This window comes from Salmo trutta, chromosome 12, assembly GCF_901001165.1.
Source record: "Salmo trutta chromosome 12, fSalTru1.1, whole genome shotgun sequence".
Classification (NCBI taxonomy): Eukaryota; Metazoa; Chordata; class Actinopteri; order Salmoniformes; family Salmonidae; genus Salmo; species Salmo trutta.
This window is the reverse complement of record NC_042968.1, coordinates 88783304-88798290: the sequence shown is the minus strand read 5'-3', so window position 1 is coordinate 88798290 and position 14987 is coordinate 88783304. Positions and strand designations below refer to the sequence as shown.

The window sequence follows — 14987 nt, the reverse complement described above, 5'->3', positions numbered from 1 at the left end:
GACATAAATTACCCACAACAACTGTGTTTTTATCGGAAGAATATCGCAAGCCATTCGTTAGTCAACGTTTCTGTAACTTCACTGTGCATATTTCTTAAAAAAAATTTTTTAGACACGAATCAAGAAAGTTGATATATAAAGAATAATTTGGCTACTAATAATGCAACGATCGATTTATACAGACTAGTTACATTTTAGGTTTTGACGTTATTATACCATGTGGGTGTTGGTCATCTCAATCTCCATCTCTCATCTCATCTCTCTCCATCTCTCTCTCCACCGCTCATCTCTTTCCATCTCTCTCTCCATCTCTCATCTCTCATCTCTCTCCACCTGTCTCCATCTCTCTCCATCTCTCATCTCTCTCAATCTCTCATCTCTCTCATCTCTCTCTCCATCTGTCTCCATCTCTCTCTCTCCATCTCTCATCTCTCATCTCATCTCTCTCCATCTCTCATCTCATCTCTCTCCATCTCATCTCTCTCTCCATCTCTCTCTCTCCATCTCTCTCTCCATCTCTCCCTCCATCTCTCTTTCCATCTCTCCCTCTCATCACTCTCTCTCCATCTCTCATCTCTCTCTCCATCTCTCATCTCATCTCTCCCTCTCTCATCTCTCTCTCCATCTCTCATCTCATCTCTCTCCATCTCATCTCTCTTTCCATCTCCCCATCTCTCATCTCATCTCTCCCTCTCCTTCCCTCTCATCTCTCTCTCCATCTATCTCTCCATCTCTCATCTCTCTCCATCTCTCCCTCATATCTCTCTCCATCTCTCCCTCTCATCTCTCTCTCTCCATCTCTCCCTTTCACTAGTGTACACAACCTTATGCTATACTAGGAAAATTGTGTTTAGGGCCAAATCCTGGCCTCTGGTACATTTTCAGCAGCATAAGTGAGAGCAGGTCCGCTGGAGCCATGGCCCAGTGAGTATATGGAAAGGGAAAAGTCTGAGCATTTTGGGTAAAACACTGTGCTAAATACTACATGGGAATGCGCCATTAGAGAATGCATCAACGTATCTGTCCCATTATGGCGTCTGTTAGAGCGCCATTGAGGCCATCTCCATTTTGAAGTAGTCCATTTTCTTCTTATACTACTTCTATGAGTTGGTAAACAAACTGGTAGGGTACATACTGCCAGCTGGAGTGTGTTGTCTGAACAGGTATAAAGCCAAGGTTGGTGATTTACTGCCACCTGCAGTGATGGAATGTTTGCTCATGAGTATAATTCATTGGCTGATCCCTACTGATAAACTGGATGGAATTGTGTGATCTTTCCTTAATAACCCATGGGATGTCCCACCCAGTTGACTACTTCAAAATGGTGAAAGTCCTCAATGTCGCTACCCATGCTACAACGGGTGTTTGGGCACTAGAGTCTTCTATCTATCTCTATGATAAAAACCCTACTTCCTCTTCTCACTTTGTTGAGATACATTGCTAATTTTCCCATTCCACATTAGTGCTCTCCTGTGTGTGTTCTTACTGATGGCCTGTTGCCAGCTTATTTATCTGTCTGATGTATTTGGCCAGTGTTTGTTTCGACTCGGCCAGGGAAGGTTCCTGTGTGTATGTATGTGTGTGTTGTGTGTGTTGTGTGTTGTCTGTGTGTGTGTTGTGTGTTGTCTGTGTGTGTGTGTGTGTGTATGTATGTGTGTGTTGTGTGTGAGTGTGCATCTTTGAATAGGGTCAGCGGTAGCAAAGGGGAGGAGAGATTTAGGAGGCAGCAGGATCTGGTATGGGGAAGAGAGATATAGGAGGCAGCAGGATGTAGTACAGGGAAGAGAGATATAGGATGCAGCAGGATCTGGTATGGGGAAGAGAGATATAGGGGGCAGCAGGATCTGGTATGGGGCAGCAAGAAATGGTATGGGGAAGAGAAATATAGGGGGCAGCAGGATCTGGTATGGGGAAGAGAGATATAGGGGGCAGCAGGATCTGGTATGGGGAAGAGAGATATAGGAGGCAGCAGGATCTGGTATGGGGAAGAGAGATATAGGGGGCAGCAGGATCTGGTATGGGGAAGAGAGATATAGGGGGCAGCAGGATCTGGTATGGGGAAGAGAGATATAGGGGGCAGCAGGATCTGGAATGGGGAAGTGAGATATAGGGGGCAGCAGGATCTGGTATGGGGAAGAGAGATATAGGGTGCAGCAGGATCTGGTATGGGGAATAGAGATATAGGGGGCAGCAGGATCTGGTATGGGGAAGAGAGATATAGGGGGCAGCAGGATCTGGAATGGGGAAGAGAGATATAGGGGGCAGCAGGATCTGGTATGGGGAAGCAGGAAAGACAAGATGGTCTGGAGCTGGCTAAGTGTAGTTTCATTTAGACCTGCCTGACCTGCTGACACATTTACCTAGACTGAGATCTACACAGCGGAGAGGGATGGGGAGAGACGGAGGAGAAGGAGAGAGCAAGAGATAGAGGAGAAAGAGATGAAGGAGAGAGGCACAGAAAGATAGCGAGAAGAATGAGAGAAAGAGAAGAGAGAAAAGGATGGGTGATAGATCCTAGCTGATGAATGATAGATGAGTAACAGGTGTTTGTTGTGAAATAATAGAGAGGGAAAAGAGGCTACAGGGAGCTGCCATAGAGACAGATAGAGGGCTCGTTTTTGCATCTGTGCCATTATAGTGTATATGACAGCATCGGCAGCACCATTGAGGCAATCTAAATTTTTTCATTTTAGTCATTTAGCAGACGCTCTTATCCAGAGCGACTTACAGTAGTGAATGCATACATTTCATACATTTCTTTTTCTGTGCTGAATCGAACCCACAACCCTGGCGTTGCAAACAGCATGCTCTACCAACTGAGCTACAGGGAAGACTTTTCTTCTTCACGATTGGCTGATCCCTACTGATGATCTGGTTGGACATGACTCCAACAGGGTCACCAGGAGGGATCAGCCAATGACTTTGGAAGTCCCACCCAGTTGACTACACTAAAATGGTGGAAGCCCTCAATGGCGCTGCACATGCTTAAACAGACTTTTGGCCCCTAGAGGCCTCTGTCATTCTCTATGGAGCTGCCCCTTTCTCTCTGACTGGCCACCAGTCCGCAAGAAAACAGGGAGAAGAAAACATGAGGAGAAGGAAGGAAGAAAAGAAAGGAGAAGAAGGAGGGATGAGAGGTAATGAATGATAGATGAATAACATCAGTTTGTTGTGACAGCAGGTCCAGAGAGAGACAAGGGGAGAAATTGAGAGAGAGCGAGAGAGAGAGAGAAAGGGGAGGAGAGACAGAGATAAAGTGAGAGCAACACAGTGAGAGAAAGAAAGACAGAGTTAGAGAGAGAGAAAGAGAGAGGAAGGAGAGAGAGAGGTGAAAGAGAGGAGAGAGAGTTAAAGAGAGGAGAGAGAGAAAGAGAGAAAGAGAGGAGAGAGAGAGGAGAGAGAGAGGAGAGAGGGGGAGGAGAGAGAGAAAGAGAGAAAGAGAGGAGAGAGAGAGGAGAGAGAGAGGAGAGAGAGAGGAGAGAGAGAAAGAAAGAGAGCGAGAGAAAGAGAGAAAGAGAGCGAGAGAGAGAGAGAGAAAGAAAGAGAGCGAGAGGCTGTAGGAAGCTATCTTGTCTGACCTATCATGGGATCTCCAACTGAGATCAGCAGCTGCTATGCCCTAATGACTTTCACTCACAGTGAGTGTGTGTGCCTGTGTGTATGTGTGTGCCTGCATGTCTGTGTGTACTGTGTCATGACTCTCAATCCTGGGTGAGAATCAAAGATAGCACCCCCCCTCCCACCAGAGAGGAAGAGGGGGAGTGGGAATCTAACGACCGGTCGTAAACTTTCTCTCTCTTGCACTGCAGTATGGAGAAGTCAAAAATCCTTTGAGTGTAAAGAGACTCATGCCAAAACTTTAAACATCAAAAGATTGGGCATTGGAACATTAGTTTCAAATCCAAACATCTGGAATGGTTGGTAGGGATCCAAACAATAAATCCTGTCAAAAGTGTATTGTTTTGTGATATCATTAAGGATGGTATAACTAAATAACTGTAACTCTACAAATGTATACGTCCCAGTTATCAGATTGACATCTAAATGTTGTAAAACTTATATAATTAAATATGAAACTATTTGTGAGAAGATGAAATGTGATTTTAGCCTTCTGAATGAGAACTATTTTTCATATAAACTTTTGCCAAGCCAGTAACCATGCCCACATGAGCACAGACATTGTGGCAACGTGATGGAACCGCCCTCCAAGGCAAGTGCATAAAAGGACTGCTAATGAAATTAACACCAGACCAGAAAGCGTGGAGCAGTGACTGCTCGTTGAAATGGTTTAAAACTACAAGACCAGTATATGGTAAGATAAAGGCTACATCGGAACATTCAGTCTGCAGCTGTTTAAGTACTTTAGTCTAGTAAACTAGAACAAGAACCACCGCGTGTGTACCCATCAGAGGTACACTCAGAGACAAAGAAGCCTACTACAACTGAGGACATTGTGACCTCTGGTGGACAACCAGAGACTTACATCGAACTACTCGCCATAGACAGATGAGTGGTTTCAACAGAGAGATGACAAAGTCATACAAGCGTAAATATATGTGTTGCATTTATTTTCGAATGAGCGGTCGTTCATGTGCAAAGTATTCATTTTTCATGAGCATAGATTCCACATATAGCTTCCACCAGCCCACTCTCTTTGTCTCTCCCGCTCTCTTTATCTTACCCCTACCCTTCCATTGTGTAACAAGCGGTCATATCAGGTTAGTCCACTAGGGACTTTTCATTGCATTATGTTAGTAATCAATTCAATGTATCCGTGTGTGTGTGTTTATGTATTTCTGTGTGAATATTTAGTTAGTTAAATGTGTGTATCGCTGAATCATTATTTAGAATAGGGTTCTTGCAGATATCCAAGAATTTTGCGACGTTCAGAATGAGACTGATATGAGGTAATAATGATTAATGTATGACTGGTATGATAACGATATATTCTGATATATTCTTAAGTTAATTCGGGAAACAGTAACTCATTAAACAAACTTTTTCCGTGGTGCCCCAAGTTACTAATGAGTTAATTGTTACATGATTAATTGAATCACGTAATAATAAAACATAGTTAATTGATTTGATAAAATAGCTGTCATCACATTAATGATAGTCACGACACCTGTGTATGTCTATAAACATTCCATATAACTCACAGCAGAGGACTTTGATGCAGGCGGCGTGCAGGTTGTTCTCTGCCCTGATCAGAGACCTCATCCCGATGACGAAGAGGTTCCCGAAACATGTGATGAAGGCCATGACCCACACAGAGACCCTGAGTACCACGTTGGCTAACAGGTCCTCGAAGGAAGAGATACCGTCTGTGTTGGGCTTACACGTTCTCACGTGGGGTGCATAGGAACAGTACTGGAATGTCTTGAAGTAGCTACGAGGGGGACGACAACATATAGTATAGAATGTGATGAACAGGACATATAGTATAGCATGTGATATACAGGACATATAATATAGAATGTGATATACAGGACATATAGTATAGAATGTGATGTACAGGACATATAGTATAGAATGTGATGTACAGGACATATAGTATAGAATGTGATGTACAGGACATATAATATAGAATGTGATATACAGGACATATAGTATAGAATGAGATAAACAAGACATATAGTATAGAATGTGATATACAGGACATATAGTATAGAATGTGATGTACAGGACATATAGTATAGAATGTGATAAACAGGACATATAGTATAGAATGTGATAAACAAGACATATAGTATAGAATGTGATAAACAAGACATATAGTATAGAATGTGATATACAGGACATATAGTATAGAATGTGATAAACAAGACATATAGTATAGAATGTGATGTACAGGACATATAGTATAGAATGTGATGTACAGGACATATAGTATAGAATGTGATATACAGGACATATAATATAGAATGTGATAAACAGGACATATAGTATAGAATGTGATATACAGGACATATAGTATAGAATGTGATATACAGGACATATAGTATAGAATGAGATAAACAAGACATATAATATAGAATGTGATATACAGGACATATAGTATAGAATGTGATGTACAGGACATATAGTATAGAATGTGATGTACAGGACATATAGTATAGAATGTGATATACAGGACATATAGTATAGAATGTGATAAACAGGACATATAGTATAGAATGTGATAAACAGGACATGTAATATTGAATGTGATGTACAGGATATATAGTATAGAATGTGGTACATACATGTGTGAGAGGTTTCCCATGGGTACAAACATCTTCGTCTGGATGTCTGGAATCTCAATACCCTCCAGACCTCTAAAGACAAGACACCACACAGTTTATTAACTTGATTAGATTTATTTACCATAGATAGTCAACATGTATCTTCCTATAGTGTATGATACTGGTAGATACTCGTCGGGTACTGGTAAGTACTGGTAGGTACTGATAGATACTGGTAGATACTCGTTGGGTACTGGTAGGTACTGGTAGGTACTGGTAGATAGTGGTAGATAGTGGTAGGTACTGGTAGGTACTGGTAGATAGTGGTAGGTACTGGTAGGTACTCGTAGATACTAGTAGATAGTGGTAGATAGTGGTAGGTACAGGTAGGTACTGGTAGATAGTGGTAGGTACTGGTAGGTACTGGTAGATAGTGGTAGGTACTGGTAGGTACTGGTAGGTACTGGTAGGTACTGGTAGATAGTGGTAGATAGTGGTAGGTACAGGTAGGTACTGGTAGATAGTGGTAGGTACTGGTAGGTACTGGTAGATAGTGGTAGGTACTGGTAGGTACTGGTAGGTACAGGTAGGTACAGGTAGATACTAGTAGATAGTGGTAGATAGTGGTAGGTACAGGTAGGTACTGGTAGATAGTGGTAGGTACTGGTAGGTACTGGTAGATAGTGGTAGATAGTGGTAGGTACTGGTAGGTACAGGTAGATACTGGTAGATAGTGGTAGGTACAGGTAGGTACAGGTAGATACTAGTAGATAGTGGTAGATAGTGGTAAGTACTGGTAGGTACTGGTAGATACTGGTAGATAGTGGTAGATAGTGGTAAGTACTGGTAGGTACTGGTAGATACTGGTAGATAGTGGTAGGTACTGGTAGATACTGGTAGATAGTGGTAGATACTGGTAGATAGTGGTAAGTACTGGTAGGTACTGGTAGATAGTGGTAGATAGTGGTAGATAGTGGTAGGTACTGGTAGATAGTGGTAGATACTGGTAGATAGTGGTAGGTACTGGTAGGTACAGGTAAGTACTGGTAAGTACTGATAGCGTACAGTACTGGTAGATACTGGTAGGTACTGGTAGGTACAGGTAGGTACTGGTAGATACAGGTAGATAGTGGTAGGTACTGGTAGGTACTGGTAGATACTGGTAGATAGTGGTAGGTACTGGTAGATACTGGTAGATAGTGGTAGGTACTGGTAGATACTGGTAGATATTGGTAGGTACTAGTAGGTACTGGTAGGTGCTGATAGATACTGGTAGGTACTGGTAGGTACTTGTAGGTACTAGTAGGTACTGATAGATACTGGTAGGTACTGGTAGGTACTGGTAGGTACTAGTAGGTACTGGTAGGTGCTGATAGATACTTGTAGGTACTGGTAGATAGGGGTAAGTACTGGTAAGTACTGATAGCGTACAGTACTGTAGATACTGGTAGGTACTGGTAGGTATTGGTAGGTACAGGTAGATACTGGTAGGTACTGGTAGATACTAGTAGGAACTGGTAGGTACTGGTAGGTACAGGTAGATACTGGTAGGTACTGGTAGATACTGGTAGATAGGGGTAAGTACTGGTAAGTACTGATAGCGTACAGTACTGGTAGATACTGGTAGGTACTGGTAGATATTGGTAGGTACAGGTAGATACTGGTAGGTACTGGTAGATACTAGTAGGTACTGGTAGGAACTGGTAGGTGCTGATAGATACTGGTAGGTACTGGTCGGTACTGGTAGATAGTGGTAAGTACTGGTAGGTACTGATAGCGTACAGTACTGATAGGTACTCGTAGGTATTTCATAGGTACTGTTAGTGTATGGTACTGGTAGGCTGTATGTGTACTACTCACAGGGACTGGAGCTGGGTCAGGTGATCGAAGTGACCCGGGTGGATGTGGAACAGAGGATTATGGGATATGTTCCTGTGACAATAAGTAAACAATAAGTAAAGAAGTGATCTGTCTGACAGGCGGATGGACAGGCAGGCAGGTATTCTGAGACTAACAGTTTTTAACAGTCAGTAGAACAACATTTGTCATCTTTTATTAAACCCTGTTTGTCAGATATAAAGCCATGTTTCCAGGGTTAGAGGAGAAGCAAACATAAACAGTCCTGTATTGTGAGACCCACAGAATGAGGAGAGACTTTAAGCTCTTAAAGCTGTTAAACTGAGGTAATTAACAGCTGTTAAATTGACGTAATTAACAGTATATATTTGCAATATCTTCAATCCTTTTTATCAGATGTTATGCCGTAATCGGGTTCCATTTGGGACACAACCTGTGACTCACAGTTTGACGAGAGACTTCAGGCTTTTAAAGGTGTTGTTGGGGAGCTCAGTAATCCGGTTGTCCGACAGGTCTCTGAAAACAGAGGGAGAGAAAAAAGAGAGGGGGGTGGGGCGAAAGCAGGAGGGCAGAGAGAGGGAGGGGGAGCGAGAGCAGAAGGGGAGAGAGGGGGGTAAGGAGAGAGGGAGAGAGAGGGGAGAGCAAGAGCAGGAGGGCAGAGAGAGGGGGGAAGGAGAGGGGTAAGGAGAGAGGGAGAGAAAGAGAATGTCAGGTAGACAAGTAGACAGAATGACAGATAGACAGAATGACAGATAGACATGTAGACAGAATGACTGGTTGACAGGTAGACAGAATGACAGGTAGATAAGTAGACAGAATGATAGGTAGACAGGTAGACAGCATGACAGGTACACAGAATGACAGGTAGACAGAATGACAGGTAGACAGAATGACAGGTTGACAGGTAGACAGAATGACAGGTAGACAGAATGACAGCTAGATAAGTAGACAGAATGATAGGTAGACAGGTAGACAGCATGACAGGTACACAGAAGGACAGGTACACAGAATGACAGGTAGACAGAATGACAGCTAGATAAGTAGACAGAATGATAGGTAGACAGGTAGACAGCATGACAGGTACACAGAAGGACAGGTACACAGAATGACAGGTAGACAGAATGACAGGTAGACAGAATGACAGGTAGACAGAATATCAGGTAGACAAGTAAATAGAATGACAGGTAGACAGAATGACAGGTGGACAGAATGACAGGTGGACAGAATGACAGGTGACAAGTAGACAGAATGACAGGTAGACAGAACGGCTGAATGACTGAATGACGGAGTAGTTATTCACAGTTCTTCCAGCACCACCCTCGACTGAAATTTGTTCTACTCACAGTGCTATTGTGTTACTTCTCATTGTTCAGTTAGGGTTCTGCTAATAGTTGTCATTGTTCAGTAGGGGTTCTGCTAATAGTTGTCATTGTTCAGTTAGGGTTCTACTAATAGTTCCCATTGTTCAGTTAGGGTTCTACTAATAGTTCCCATTGTTCAGTTAGGGTTCTACTAATAGTATTAATTGTTCAATTAGGGTTCTGCTAATAGTTGTCATTGTTCAGTTAGGGTTCTGCAAATAGTTATCATTGTTCAGTTAGAGTTCTGCTAATAGTTGTCATTGTTCAGTTAGGGTTCTGCTAATAGTTGTCATTGTTCAGTTAGGGTTCTACTAATAGTTGTCATTGTTCAGTTAGGGTTCTACTAATAGTTCTCATTGTTCAGTTAGGGTTCTACTAATAGTTGTCATTGTTCAGTTAGGGTTCTGCTAATAGTATTCATTGTTCAGTTAGGGTTCTGCTAATAGTATTCATTGTTCAGTAAGGGTTTTACTAATAGTTGTCATTGTTCAGTTAGGGTTCTGCTAATAGTATTCATTGTTCAGTTAGGGTTCTACTAATAGTATTCATTGTTCAGTAAGGGTTTTACTAATAGTTGTCATTGTTCAGTTAGGGTTCTGCTCAAAGTTGTCATTGTTCAGTTAGGGTTCTACTAATAGTTATCATTGTTCAGTTAGGGTTCTGCTAATAGTTGTCATTGTTCAGTTAGGGTTCTACTAATAGTTGTCATTGTTCAGTTAGGGTTCTACTAATAGTATTCATTGTTCAGTTAGGGTTCTGCTCAAAGTTGTCATTGTTCAGTTAGGGTTCTACACACAGTTGTCATTGTTCAGTTAGGGTTCTGCTAATAGTATTCATTGTTCAGTTAGGGTTCTGCTAATAGTTGTCATTGTTCAGTTAGGGTTCTACTAATAGTATTCATTGTTCAGTTAGGGTTCTGCTAATAGTTGTCATTGTTCAGTTAGGGTTCTACTAATAGTATTCATTGTTCAGTTAGGGTTCTGCTAATAGTTGTCATTGTTCAGTTAGGGTTCTACTAATAGTATTCATTGTTCAGTTAGGGTTCTGCAAATAGTTCTCATTGTTCAGTTAGGGTTCTACTAATAGTATTCATTGTTCAGTTAGGGTTCTGCTAATAGTTGTCATTGTTCAGTTAGGGTTCTGCTAAAAGTTGTCATTGTTCAGTTAGGGTTCTGCAAATAGTTCTCATTGTTCAGTTAGGGTTCTACTAATAGTATTCATTGTTCAGTTAATTTTCAACTCACAGTTCTTCTAGAACCACTAGAGACTGAAAAGTGTTCTCAGGAAGAGTTGTGATCTTGTTGTCCATTAGGAGCCTGTCAGGGACAGAGAGAATTACTACAGTTTAATGGTTTCAAACACTTGTTTATCACAGAGACACACACAGTCTTGTTCAGCTGACATTGTGGGGACACACAATTCAGTCCCATTCAAAATCCAATTTTCCCTAACCCCTAACCCTAAACCTAGCCTGTACTCTAACCCTTGCCCTAACCTTAACCCAAAAACCTAACCTTAACCATAAACTTAACCCTATCTCCTAACCCTAACCGTTAATATAATTCTAACCCTAATTCTAACCTGAACCCTAAACCCCCTAGAAATAGCATTTGACCTTGTGAGGACTAACAAAATGTGCCCAGTTGGTCAGAATGTTGTTTGTTTACTATTCTTGTTAACTAACACGTCCACACACACGCACACGCACACGCACACACACACACACACACACACACACACACACACACACACACACACACACACACACACACACACACACACACACACACACACACACACACACACATAACTCACCCACTCACTCATAAACTAGACTAGGCTGACAGAGTGGTTGTGTGAGTTACTAGGCTGACAGAGTGGTTGTGTGAGTTACTAGGCTGACAGAGTGGTTGTGTGAGTTACTAGGCTGACAGAGTGGTTGTGTGAGTTACTAGGCTGACAGAGTGGTTGTGTGAGTTACTAGGCTGATAGAGTGGTTGTGTGAGTTACTAGGCTGACAGAGTGGTTGTGTGAGTTACTAGGCTGACAGAGTGGTTGTGTGAGTTATGAACAATACTTGTGAAAGATAGAAAACACACAATGTGTGCAAGCTCGTGCACAAACACAAAACGCTTCAGAGAGTTTGTGTAGGAGTCACATTAGATACATTCTGACATCCAAAACAGGCAACAAGACGTGTTTGTTCCCACACACTAACACACCTCCCCATGTACCTTACCTGACACATACACACTAACACACAGTCACACTTTGGGACACAGACACTATGATATTACATAAAACAGCTGTTAGATTGATTCAGTGTCAGCAATAAGACACCACCAGTTTATTTTATGAGAAATACATTAAAAACACAACACTATTTGTAATAGACATCAATACAGGGGAGAAATATTCTAGCCAGGTCGCTCCAGATGAGACATGGCTTCTGTATGTGTGCCATTCAGAAGGTGAATGAGCAAGACAAAAGATTGTAAGGGCATTTCAACGGTGTAACGAAGACGCTGAGAGCGGAGAAGCAGGTGGTACGTTTAATAAAACCAACAAACATGGAACGAGACAACACAGTAGTGGAGTCTTAACACAGAAACCTGAGTCAATAACACCTGAGGAAAGAACCAAAGGGAGAGAGATATAGGGAAGGTAATCAGGGAGGTGATGGAGTCCAGGTGAGTGTCATGAGACGCAGGTGCGCGTAACGATGGTGGCAGGTGTGCGTAATAATGAGTAAACTGGCGATGTCAAGCGCCGGAGCGGGAGTAGATGTGACAAACGGGGTATGGTAGTAGGTGTCAGGCGCACCGGTTTGTGTCAAGAACTGTAACTCTGCTGGGTTTTTCACACTCAACAGTTTTCCGTTTGTATCAAGAACGGTCCACCACCCAAAGGACATCCAGCCAACTTGACACAACTGTGAGAAGCATTGGAGTCAACATGGGCCAGCATTCCTGTGGAACGCTTTAGACACCTTGTGGAGTCCATGCCGTGAGATCTTGTTGAATATTCACCACTGATGTTGGTGCTGAGTCAGTCACAAATACAGCACGCTATGACACACACACACACGCACGCACACACACACACACGCGCACACACACACACACACACACACACACACACACACACACACACACACACACACACACACACACACACACACACACACACACACACACACACACACACACACACACACACACACACACACACACACAGCTGTCTAATCCTGAGTGTGTGAATCAGCTGTGTGTTCCGGTGGAGGAGTAAACAACATATCTAAGTGACAGTCAGTCAGTCAGTCGGTCTGCTGTCATTGAGTCAGAGGGATGGAGATGCAGAGCGTGAAGCCTAATATAACTCACCATGTCTGAGAAACAGAGGGGGGAGAGATGGAGAGGGAGAGCGTGAGAGAGGGAGAGAGATTTATATGCTCCTACTCTTTCTTTGGCAGTGTACGCTTGCCTTAGTAAATGCCTACATTTCCATGCCGATAAAGCCTCTTGAATTAAATTGTATGAGACAGGGAGTGAGTGAGAGAGAGAAAGAGAGAGAGAAAGAAAGAGAGCGAGAGAGAGAGAAGGAGAGTGGGAGTGAGAAGGAGAGAGAGAAGGAGAGAGAGAGGAGAGCAGGAGTGAGAAGGAGAGAGAGAGAAAGAAAGAGAGAGAGAAGGAGAGAGAAAGAAAAAGAGAGAGAGAAGGAGAGAGAGAGAAGGAGAGAGAGAAGGAGAGAGAGAGGAGAGCAGGAGTGAGAAGGAGAAAGAGAGAAAGAAAGAGAGAGAGAGGAGAGAGAAAGAAAAAGAGAGAGAGAAGGAGAGAGAGAAGGAGAGAGAGAAGGAGAGAGAGAAGGAGAGAGAGAAGGAGAGAGAGAAGGAGAGAGAGGAGGAGAGCAGGAGTGAGAAGGAGAAAGAGAGAAAGAAAGAGAGAGAGAGGAGAGAGAAAGAAAAAGAGAGAGAGAAGGAGAGAGAGAAGGAGAGAGAGAGAAAAAGAGAGAGAGAAGGAGAGAGAGAAGGAGAGAGAGAAGGAGAGAGAGAGGAGAGCAGGAGTGAGAAGGAGAAAGAGAGAAAGAAAGAGAGAGAGAGGAGAGAGAAAGAAAAAGAGAGAGAGAAGGAGAGAGAGAAGGAGAGAGAGAGAAAAAGAGAGAGAGAAGGAGAGAGAGAAGGAGAGAGAGAAGGAGAGAGAGAAGGAGAGAGAGAAGGAGAGAGAGAAGGAGAGAGAGAAGGAGAGAGAGAAGGATGGCTTATAGCAGAAAGAGAGAAAGACCACCAAGTTATGTAGCAGAAGTGATTTTACCAGAGGACTCTGGATAATACAAACAGAGAGGGAGTCCTACCAGACTAACATTGTGTCTGTAGAGATTCCCCTTTGAGATGTACTACTATGAGTTTACCACGCCTGTAGGATACAGAGACAGGGGAAATTAGTGTCCGTCTAAAATGGTACCCTATTATCTCTACAGGTGTGGGCCCTGGTCAAAAGTAGTGCACCTTATACAAAATAGGGTTCCATTTGGAACGGACCCTTCACAAACCAACACTTTGTCAACAGAGACTCCTCTTTCACATAAGAGTTTTAAAACTCTGTAGGAAACGAGCTTCACATTGAGATTTCCTTTGAGATTCGTGTTTCATTTTGTTGCAAAGTGAAGTAAAGTGATGTTTTGTAGGATATCGGATCAGACAGGGATATCCTAACAAACTCCTAACAAAATAGGATATCCAAACAAAATAAAAAGTTATTTTCGAGAGAGAATCTGTAATATACCCCAGAGGAAAGACAGATAGGAACTCAGATCTTCTAGGAGAATGACAGAGACACACCACAGATACATTCATGTCCTGACAGACTGACACACACAAACCCACAAGCATTTACATTTTAGTAGACACTCTTATCCAGAGCAACTTACAGTAGTGAATACATACATTTCATGAATTTTTTTTTTTTTTTTAACTGGCCTCCCGTGGGAATCAAACCCACAACCCATTGCAAACACCATGCTCTACCAACTGAGCCACAGGGAAGACTCCAGCTCTACCATCTGAGCCACACACACACACACACACACACACACACACACACACACACACACACACACACACACACACACACACACACACACACACACACACACACACACACACACACACACACACACCACACACACACACACACACGCACACACACACGCACACACACACGCACACACACACGCACACACACACGCACACACACAGGCACACACACAGGCACACAGACAGACACATACATAACGACACCCATAGACACAGATACACACAGACAGACAGACATACAGGCAGACACACACACAAACATACACACACACACACACACACACACACACAAACACACAGACAGACAGACACACAGACACAGACACACAGACAGACACACAGACAGACACACAGAGACACACAGAAGACACACACACACAGACACACACAAACAGACAGACACACAAACAGACACATACACAGAGACACACACACACAGAGACAGACACACAG

At 42.9% G+C, this 14987-nt stretch overlaps 1 protein-coding gene across 3 annotated transcripts in view; it reads right to left on the bottom strand.

The window, feature by feature from the left end:
* The window catches only part of LOC115204619 (relaxin receptor 2-like), a 190960-nt gene that overhangs the window by 49894 nt on the left and 126079 nt on the right, over positions 1-14987 (bottom strand). For all 3 annotated transcript variants that reach the window (XM_029770288.1, XM_029770286.1, XM_029770287.1), the window contains exons 11-15: positions 10687-10758; positions 8526-8597; positions 8085-8156; positions 6246-6317; positions 5160-5389 (exon numbers count right to left, since the gene is read on the bottom strand). In XM_029770288.1, the coding sequence (XP_029626148.1) occupies positions 5160-5389; positions 6246-6317; positions 8085-8156; positions 8526-8597; positions 10687-10758 (518 nt within the window). The remainder of the gene's footprint in view (positions 1-5159; positions 5390-6245; positions 6318-8084; positions 8157-8525; positions 8598-10686; positions 10759-14987) is intronic.